The following is an 11,237-nucleotide window of genomic DNA, read 5'->3' as shown; positions in this document are numbered from 1 at the left end:
CTGTTTTGAAACGAAGGGTAGCCGGATTTATACCTAAAATGCTTGTGGAAAGACAAAAGTTAATAATTATTTGACTTTTAGTACTTAGAGGTGAGGGAGAGACAACGGGTCAAAATATTGTTTACGCAAGCGTTAAGGGGCAATGGGCGCTATAAAGAACCAAAAAGTTAAGGGGCATAAAAAAATTCACAAAACTGTGTGACGTAATTCTTGAGTTTCGTTTTTAAAGTCCTATATCCGCTGCAGGTTTATCTACAACTATTGTCCGTCAGAGCTGACATTCTGTGTTCGGCAGGCAATCATGGACGACCACGAGAAGACTGTCTCGCAGACCAAAGGCGATAAATGGCGACTCAATTTGGAGCTGGGTGTGCCCCCAGGTAAGCTACACGGACTACTATGCTTCCGAGGCCTATGTTAGGCCAGGGAAATATAACGCGATCTGAGCGCTTTCGTTCGTAAGCTCGTTGAAAGTGACAATACTGAAGCTTGCTATGCGTAAGGTGTCTATGAGTGATCAGATTTGAATCGTAGCTTTCTGCACACTTTACATCATGGTTACGCTGTCGATCTTGTACATTATTATATCCTGTACCGGTTGCTCTGTTAAATTACAGTATGGTTTGACAGGCATTGTCTTGGTTACGTCAATCCAAAGTCCCTCCACACGCGGACTGCGGTACATTCACAGTCCCTCCACCCGTAACTGCATGCGTGTACATACACCTGGCTTATAGCGGGTGACCGAGAACCTGTGCTGGGGACTTTTTTTTGGAAAAAACCTGTGCTTGACTGCAACAAAACTGTTACACTTGTGTTTCACTTTGCTATGCTACTCTAAACACTTGTGTGTGCGTGTGTTTCACTTCTGGTCGACCCGCTTCAAACGAGCCGCTATTATATGTTGTTCAAACACTTGTAACCTGGCGTAGGGGTCGAGGGCTGGTTTAATATATGTGCCCGTGCACGTAAGCAAACAATAGCTTCGTATCTAAACCAGAAGTTCCGATAATCGGCGAAGACAAAAGCGGCTCCTGAGGTCAGGCTATCTCTGGAATGCTAGCGGTCAAACTGCCATCAACTCAATCACTGAGTAGCGTCACTAAAATGCATGCTGTCTTTCATTTCCGAGTCGTCTTGATGTTCGTATCCATCGACGCTGATACGATGCCCGAGTCACCCTCGGATGTTTAGTCGCGTTATCTCTAACTCGTAATCTGTAAAAAAACAGACAATTTTTTCTGCTCGTTTTGACTATTATATTGAATTTTGACATTTTTTTTCTCATTTCTGTACTTTTTATTGTACACTGAACAATAACCGCTTACATTTACCCAAAAGAATCCTAAATATCTCAAACGCTCCGCGACGAATACAAGGCCGTATCTGCTCAACTAAACTAATGTGTTCTTCATATTTCAAACTTGCATTGCACGACCCAACAATCGAATGGGTGGGGCTAAATTGGTCATTTTTGTGAGGCAAATTTATAGTTGCCAGTGTACGAACAAACCTCCGGTAGATTGACCTGGGAGACATAGGAAAACCACACGTTATGTAATGGGGCCATTACATCAGTTTTTTCACACTATGAATTGCTGTGCGGTGAGTCTGGCAAAGCACACAACTTAATGAATGCTGGTAAAGACATTAAAACAGTTACAGTAAACATATATACACACACAGAGGTAAAAAAATATTGCCACTCTCTACAAATTGGAAGTCAGAACGTCTGAATTGAATTGAAGCCATGGAGACTATACAACTGTATGTTGTGTTGATAAACAAAAGCACAGTTCCGATGGCAGGGGGAAGTGTAACCAGTTTCATTTCCCCTGTAAAGTAGATAAATCCATTTATTTATGTTAGATAGAAAGCCAGCGGTCAAATGAGGTATTACAAAATCAAAACAGTCTCGGTGGCCGTATGCCTCGTTCGACAAATTGCCAAGGCTATCGTCAGGTACGAAGTCTGTCGTACTGTGGGCCGTATTGGGGCATTTTTGCGCCTACATATTACGGTCATATCCAAAGGGCTCTAGTAAATCGGAAAGTTTGAGCTCACTTGTCAAGGAGTAGTGCAGTGTACGCAATAAGCCCAGTGCGCACACTTACACAGCTTTCACAGACAAGGACATCAATGCATTCTCCATAAAGACCTACATGAGACGATTTGGCAGTATGTATGCAATCGTTACTGCACTGATAATTTCGACATCTTTTACGCACATGATTATCAAAAGGGATTCATGAACACGATGTCAGCGGAAACGATATATTCGTTACACTGTCGATTGCACGATTTGGCCCTAAACGTGACACGAAGTCCTGGAAAGCCGGTAATCCGCTTTCTGTCCGGTTGTTCTCAAAACATCGCGTTGTGAAAACATCCTATTTTCTTGGTAGGGGAAACTGAGGTGTCAATTGGTACTTTTTTTTTGAAAAACAAACTGTGGCCTACAGCTTCCCCTGATAACAGAACTCACTTTGCACAAGCGAAATGTTTGTCTAGGCTTCGCTACGGCATTCGACTTGTTGGAAATTTGTGCTCAAGAGAGAGCAATCGAGACGATTTTAAAATACACCCATTCAATGTCATCACCTCTTATTGCATGAACTTGAGGATAAACGTTTTCTTTTTCATATAGATGTACATATCAACAAGGGCGAAGTTATGATGAATACGTATATTTTTTGGATCATATTGTATACACAGTTTCAAGTTGAGAACATACACTGTTTGAAAACAAAGTTCAGAAAATCTGGACATCCGCTCTGTCTATCTCTTAGGCTGTATTATATATAAAAATGTAGACATATTCATAAAAACGGACTTTTGCTATTTGAAGTTTCAAAAAAAAGCGAATTCTTTCTAGGGCAACTACTATCGCCTCGATGTAGAGCGCATCCACACATTTCCAGTCACCATCGTCTACACAACGATTTTTCTTATTGATTTTGTCAAACCTTGAAATTTTTGAATCGAAAAAGTGACGTTCATGAACACCTTTTGTGTGTTTATGTACACTATTAGGTAACGTTTTACTGTGACGTCATACACCTATAGTATACTTTCAGTCTGTTTATACCCCTTTAAGGACACTTTGCGAGCTTTTGCTTTCGACCAACTTTTGAAACCGTTGGAGCAATGTAACACGCTATGTGCTTGGACTCGAAAGGAATAATCATCCCGCGAGAATTCTGTAGAGTTTCGGGTAATTTAGAGACTTGAAAGGCGAACATCTATGACTGCAAAACGACCGAATAAAAGTTGATGGGTTGACTTGATTCCTTCATGCTACCCGGCGGTCCACTATGATACTCCACGATTTACTCAACTTCGTATGTGCTCTGTGCATTTCACACTTTTGGCACTATTGGAATATCAACTGGTCGCTTTCGTAAGTGTTTTTTTCTGTTCTCATTGACGGTTTATCCCTATCGCTGCCTCAACAGCGACCCAGGCGTGCGTTTACTTAATAAGGATCGAAAACGCAACCAAGCTGTTTGTTTAATGTTTTCCCCTCGAAAAGGCGGCAGTACAAAGAATTGAATAACGAAACATCAGTAAACGAACACACAGTTAATTACCACCAACCAAATATACACTAGCTATATATGGCAGCATGAAAGTCATACTACGAAAAAAGGACAAAACTTTCGAATACAAGAACATTCAATCTACACTCAAATGCGTAGGAGTAGTATTTGATCTATGTCTTTAATAAAAACAGCCGCATCACATTTCATGAGACAGAAATGAAAATGATATGAGAAGACACAACAAAATATCACTCTGGCTGAAATTTTGAGACGACTTGTGGTTTTTTGTCTGTTTGTTTATTTTTGCTCTGTTCTGTTTTTTATTTTTATTTTTATCGGAATTTAAGATTCAATTATTCGTTCGAAAACTTTCACAAGAAATAACATCTTAACACAGTTAATTTAATAACGATTTATGAGGATATTCATACAAAAAAGAAATTTATTCGACACCAAAACACAGTGACGAAAGCAACACATGCATTCAAACTCTTCGAGTACACAAAAGACAAACTCACGCCACCCTACCGTGACATGCAACTGTCTCATCAAAGGCAAACCATGCTGACACAGTCAAACAGAAACTAACAAAAATGATTTACTGAGCAAGGCGCAATGTTCAGCAAAACACAAGAACGATGATACAAACTACAGGATATCAAACAGATCGTCAGAGGGACAAACTGCACAACAAGAGAAACACAACTTCAACATAAACAAACAAACAGATAAACAAACAAACAAACAAACACAAACTACAGTCCTAGGTTTCACAATAACACGTAGCCCGTTAATAGGAAAGTCGGAAATCCTTTACAAATGATACAGATTGATTAGCGACACATACACTTACAAACGCAAGAATTATCCAACAAACAAAAACATGCGCATTGTACTCTCGACAAATTATCAATACCATTTTGTTAACCATAATGAATTTCAAAAGACGTAAGTAGAACCTGCTGTTTAATGATTTCGCAATGAAGTGCACCGTGGCGATCTTAGAAACGTAACACTATGGTTGTTCTTCTCGCCTTGGCTCAGTTAACTCTTAAACATCCTACATTCTATTCACAAAGTCAATGCAATACACGAAAAATTTTAATGTGTGGAGTTTTGCTTTATATATTTCATCTGCCAGATTTTGAGTCCATCGAGAAGGCGGTCAGTCTCGACACTGCATAAAAAGCCAATAATACTTACTGTATTTGCATGGATTATTTCCTGTATTTTAGCTGAAGAGTGCATATACAGATGAATACAGTCAATAATCCATTGCTTGTACTCAGTAAGCCTGTACACGTGTATTATTCAATAATACAGTCGACTCATTAATGTGAATTTATCTGTATTATTGCGTTTTCATGCAGTGTGAGTCCTAGTTGAAGCCACGGACAACTGTTCGGTTTTATTGGCCAGGGACTTTGTACTCAGGAGTTTTTACCCGGGAGTATGTGAATCTCTTCCGCTAGTGGGACTTACTGGCGTTCCCTATGTATGTAATTACAGTCAAAGTTAAACACTGATAGGGTCAGAAGATTTTGTGTGTGCATTTAGGTGTAAACAATTTTTCGTAGTTAACACGCAATTTCACCGAAAAGTGGTGAATGAAACGGCAACGATTTACGTTGTCCTGTGAAAACACAGAACAATCATTTTGGACCCCTCTCCGTAATTACCGCTCGACACCCTATTGCAATCGCGGAACCAAAGTCGAGGTGTTACTATTCGTTTTTTCAAAGGGGAGTTTGTTTGTTTTGTCTCGTAGACTCGCCTTGGCTTGCTGAGAGGAACCTGGGGATCTTCAGTGTATTGACTACACCAGACGTTCAGAGTTCGTTGTACTACATAGACTTTATTTCTCTGTAGACAAGCTTGACAGTCGCCATCGCCCAAGATACGCTTCTCCCATAGTCTAAATGTCTTGGGTCCGCTGTGTTCCTCTCTCAATGTTCCAATCTCACTTGTATTGTTTCAGAATGGGATTTTAAATTTATCTTCAAGGCGTGGCTTGGATCATACGATAGACATGAATTAAAGATAAAATGATACATCCAATCATAAACGTCAGTGTCACAATCAATATTCAAACGTCACTGTGACACATGTTCTTGTTTTTGTCTTGACTTCAGTAAACACCCTCGTAAAACGGAATTAGCATAATTGTGCGTTTGTCTAAAAATATGGTTTGTCTGCATATCGACTTATAATTGGGATCTTGTTGTTTTAATTAATTATTTTACTGGTGTCGCTAGGTTCATTAACCTTTGTGTGGAATAAACCATCTCCGTAACTGAGGACCCGGCTTTTTTTTTCGATAACAAGCTTTTGCATGCATTAAAGTGTGACCAAAAGTAGTGTGTGAAGTTTAAAGGTTTATGGATCGATGATAAACCAATCAAAGCTTGCAATTCAGAGAATACTTTGATTGTGAACAAATGTAACGCATATTTTTTTATTCTACACATATGATCTTGCTAATTCATGAGTACGGTTGTACGACGGTTTTGATATATTGACAATGCACGCCTCAACATTTTCAGCAAAACTCACTGTAAAATGTTCAAGTGTATAGACTGATACATCGGCGACAGAAACCGACACGCGGAAGGACTCGTTTGCTCCTTAAAACGTGCCTTGTACATGTTAGCTTCGATTTTAAGGCAATGACTAAAGACGATTAAGGTTTTTGTTTTCAAGTTATGGTCACCGCAGCGCCCAGTTTCGGCATCATCACCCAGGGACTGAAATTCAAAGCGAGTGGGCACCCTGCCGTACTCCACTGCGAGAACATCTGAGACTGTCATCATACCCACGCTATTTTTAGCAGTGCAGTGACGATATATTGATCATCCACTCCTCAGTGTTTTCAGAAGAACAGACTGTGAATGTTTAGGCAAACATGAACTTCAACAACAGACACAACTAAGTTTTGGCGAATATAAGATGTATAAGAATATTTGTGAAAGTACATTGTATCGTGCATGATGAAAAATGGTGCCGTGCATCGTATCGCGTCGTTGCGTCTCGCCTGTGAAAAACATATATTTTTGGTGTGTCGATATCACCACATGACAGGGTGAGACAATATTTGTGCAATCGGCTATCTTATGGTAGAATACACCTCGTTGACAGATATTCAGACTCTCAGACATTTACAGTAATGTGTCTGCCCATAACTTCGGGCTGATGAAGAAATTGAGACAGCGCGTTTAGCCGCGATCTGCTACCCAGAAAAAAAAACATATGAAGTGCCACTATGCTTATTTTGAAATTATATAATAATATTGATATTGAAAATAGAAAACAGAAATAGGAGTATATTTCAACATTCAATAAATTTTAATACCAGAAAAAAAATCTTTTTTGAAATTCCTTTTTTTAAAAACTCATTGCGGAAAATAGGTTGGCCACGATTTTTCACGGATTGTTCATGGCTTTAATGGTATTGCCCAAATTATAATGTCTAGGTTATCTATATAGAGAGAGAGCACCATTGACGATGAGCTCATGGTACGTCTCGTGTGTCATCGAAACACAAAAAGGAGAACTCTATCGTATGGTTTTGTCTCCACTGCTGGAAACCTTCACCCTTTGGCCTGCCTGCCATCTAAATATCCGCTAGCGAGTCTCACTTCTTCCTCCGAGCTTGTGGAATCAGATTAACACGTTTGAATCCTATCAAGAAAGGTTGACTTGCAAATGTTTATCGATTTACCAGTTAAACGTTCAAGCGTCATTTTCGATTAACAGTTTTCAAAGCGCTTTCGACACTTGAGCGACAACATAGATCTGAACTGTGATGGTGACACAGACTTTCAAACAATGCGGCAACTACGTCACTTTCATTGATTTGAACAGATATGCCCGGCAGAATATCTCTCGGTGGACATTGGTACTGCAAGGAGTTACATCATAAAGCAGCATTAACTGAACTGAATTAATGTCGAACACGCCTACGGGACAGATATTCGGACTCTCACATTTCGTTTCTGATCCATCACTTGTGGGGGCTTATTTAAAGCTCTTGGTATAACAGAGTTTTCACCATCGTAGTCTTTCGAAATTATATTTTCCCCGTAGAGTTAACATAGGGATGGCGGCCGTTTTGAATTTCAAATATCGGGAAATCTTAGGTCATTTGTCTCTATAGGCCCTAGTACCAAAGTTCGCACGGTGACTTCTGGTTTTTATTTTGATTGGTAAGAGAATGGTCGAAAGTTTCACTGAGAAAACTTTGAGCAAAAGTTAAGTCTTTCACTTTGAGGGGCATAATACGTTAATGCTTTGTGTGATTACTGAAAAGATAAAGAAGTTTCCGCATCCCATACTCGCAAACTGAAATTACGGAGACGATTCCTCGATAAAATAAGCTTCGATCAAATTTCCCAATATTTTCTCACCGACTTCAATCACTGTACATACATACATACATAATGCGGCGCATATGTATTAGGGTTGTCATTGTTTCATTTGTGAAGTTTTTGCTTTTTTTTTTGCTTAGCGGTCTTATACATTCTGACCCGAGCGACACTTACCGTACATGACCTTAAAATGAGACCGGACGTGCCGTCTGATAGTCGACCCTGGCAAATACCTCACGACTATTCGGGGGTAATAAAATTTGATCGAGACATCGCTTTGACCAAAGAGCGTGGGAGTTTCAGATGAGGTGTCAGAACTACATTTCGCTAAATACACATACGGGGTCAAAAAGACCGAGTACTTTTAATGACTGCTTTAAAAATAACTCCCAGTGCATGTGTGGGCACTGGAGTGGAAATGTGTTTTCAATGATCTCACACTCATTATTTACCAGTTCGCTTATCTATCTCATACCTACGAAAGTCTTTATCCCAGACTTACATGTAACATCTCCCTCATACATGTCGCGTTCTGTGTAAGAACGTTTCTCGAAATTTAATAACTTAAACTTTTGAACAAACTTTTCGAGAGGGAATTTTAAACTGCACTCTTTCAAAATCAAGAATAAGCATCAGGGGTCAGTGAGCTAAATTTGATACTAGAGAGAAAAGATACCCAATATGTACAGATAAACTGAAATTTGAAATAGCGGCCATCCCTGAGTTAACTATATGGGGGAACGTTAAAGTTTCGTTTTTCACAAAAACAAGCAAGTGAAAACTTTACTGGCTGCATGAGCTTCATATCAAGTGACAAACCAAATGGGGTCCCGGAGGCGCATTCTACCACAAATCATAAATATATTTCACACTGAAAGATCATAGCACAATTGCCACAAAGACGAAGACATAAATCTCTCACTGTTTTATTGTATAGTGTCATAAAAGGGTGTCCATAAAAAACCTGCGTTTAGTTGATATCATAAACACAAGCCCTTTTAGAGATCAAAATATAATCATTCTTTTACGACGTAAAATATGGGAAACCGAAAGTTGTTTCTTTAGGAATAAAAATTAACAGTGCAGAAAGTTGTGTGAGGAGAGGTTAAAAGATGGGTTTTAAATTATGTATTCGTGCCTATTATTTTGTGTTATATCGAACCGCGCGTTGCAATTCGCAAATTGTCATACATCAGCTAAGGTTAACAAAACTTTAAATTAAAAGAAATTGATAACACGTCTGATGATGTAATGTCATCAAGAACCAACGAAAGATTCGGGACTGGGCTCATCAAGATGAAACAGCTAATTGTAATCACCAAAGTCATGGTCAAGACTGCTCTAGATAAGTGGGGCATGGGAAGAAAAACTAGCTAATCTTGTTCACATGGCGTGGTCATGACGAGAAATTGTACCATGGGCCCGAAAAAAAATCAGACATCGCCTTATGTTGGTCATATTATATGGTATCCGTGGGTCATGTGATATTTATCACCAAAGGTCAGGACAACAGCAACATAACAGTGTTATTGTTACAACAAATCCTGATGGGCTTTGTGGCAAATGGTTTATGCTGTGTGCGCTATTGCTAAGTATGTAAAGGGGCACAGTGGAGCTAGAAGTCCGAATTCGTAAAGTGTGGGACCAAGTCAGTCATGGATTTAATCATCCTATATATGTGTAAATTCATTACAGTTCTTCTAAAATTTTCACTTAATCTTGGTTTATTTGTAGATGAAACTGTCTTCATGCAGTGTAAAATGTGTTATATCTTTCTCTGGAAGGTAACTTACTGATTTTACATCATGTACAGTTTATTGAATAACGTTTGTAATGCAGGATATATCATATTCAATTAAAGGGACAATAGCCATTAATGTTATTGTTTTTGTTGTTAACACGATTTGAACTAATTTTGGATAATTGGATAGTGTAGTAAAGTTGGTTTGATCAGCAAATGTAAGCTCATCTGCAGCTATTTTTTGCAACACAAATGTTTTTAATGGTAATTAGTTATATTGCAACTTCCAGCTAAATAGTGACTAATACTTGTGATAAATTTGAACATTTAAAATATCAAATTCTCCAAAGTTAGTTCCAATCGTGTTTGTTGTAGGAGGTAAAGTCCAAAAGTAAGTTTAAATACAATTGACCTCGCCAACACTCCACGTTGTGTAGGATCTGTTATGCCATTTTTGGCAAATGTATGTGCTATTACTGAATACAGTTTACATAACGTTAGAGCTCGTGTCGACAAGTTGAACTGAAGTCGTTTCGACATAATTTTAGTGGGAGAAAAAGAAACTTTATTTTACAAACAAAACAAAATAACGAACAATATATTGAAAAAGTTATAGCAACTTGTGCTTTATCAAAATGTATGCCAGCTGTATTAACTTTTGACAGTGTCAAGAGATTGGGCATAAAACAGGTTTACTATCGGCAGAGTAAGAATGTCTTAGGCCAAAGATAAAGATACAGCGTCCCCTGGACTAGCTCATATTATTAATCCTACGCGATTTGCCAGGGTATTTCTGCACCACTACATACCCCCTAAAGGCGTACTTTGACCTATTTGTCTCAATCAATGTCGTGCTTCATAAATTAACTACATTTATATGAGAGTTAATGAAAAATGAAATTTGTATTACTAGTGCTTGGGGTGTTATTTGTTTTTGCGATAAGAATGCTCAAGCTCAAAGAGCAAAGATTGACAAGGCTTAATCCCATTCGATCGTTTCGTAAATATAAGGTAAATGTATTGTAAATGTATTGTACGCATTATCTTTTAAAGTTGAACAGAGATATGAAATATGAAATACATTTGAAGGTGAATCTGATAGGTCAAAATTCAAATTCGTGGAAACTGCAAGGGGATAGTACCTATGTAATTACTAGTAGTCAGTAAAGATGCTATCCAGCTATGAAAATGCCGTACAGACACATCGAGTGATATCTCAAAGCATTAATGGACACATTTTGCTCAAGTTTTCAGTAGCGAAACTGTCAACTATTCCATTTAAAAGCAATCAGAAAAAAAATCAGGGGTCACGGTTCAAATTTATTGCTAAAGAAAATTGCCTTGTATTTACCGATATTTGAAAGTTAAAATGGTCGCAATTCCCATGTTAACTTTGAGGGGGATTAAAATTTTCAATTTTCACAAAAATAAACCATGAAAATTTTAATGTACTTTAAGAACCCAAACAAGTGCTAGATCAAGAACATAGACGCTTTATAGACATCGGTCATGGCCTATGAAATGATTGGGGTTTTTTTTCTGGTCTCAGGTTAATAGTAGCCGCTTTTCTCATCAGCATAAGAACAAAAC

General features: G+C 38.4%; 1 protein-coding gene across 1 annotated transcript in view; it reads left to right on the top strand.

Moving 5' to 3' along the window:
- The first annotated feature begins 250 nt into the window (after nucleotides 1-250).
- Nucleotides 251-11,237, top strand: part of LOC139135414 (transcriptional regulator ERG-like) — a 35,783-nt gene continuing 24,796 nt past the window's right edge. Inside the window, exon 1 of the mRNA XM_070702795.1 lies at nucleotides 251-380. Coding sequence (XP_070558896.1) covers nucleotides 302-380 — 79 coding nt within the window. The 5' untranslated portion in view covers nucleotides 251-301. The remainder of the gene's footprint in view (nucleotides 381-11,237) is intronic.

This window comes from Ptychodera flava, chromosome 1 (assembly GCF_041260155.1).
Source record: "Ptychodera flava strain L36383 chromosome 1, AS_Pfla_20210202, whole genome shotgun sequence".
Taxonomy (NCBI): domain Eukaryota; kingdom Metazoa; phylum Hemichordata; class Enteropneusta; family Ptychoderidae; genus Ptychodera; species Ptychodera flava.
The sequence above is the reverse complement of the archived record's forward strand: the minus strand, read 5'-3'. Positions and strand labels throughout refer to the sequence as shown.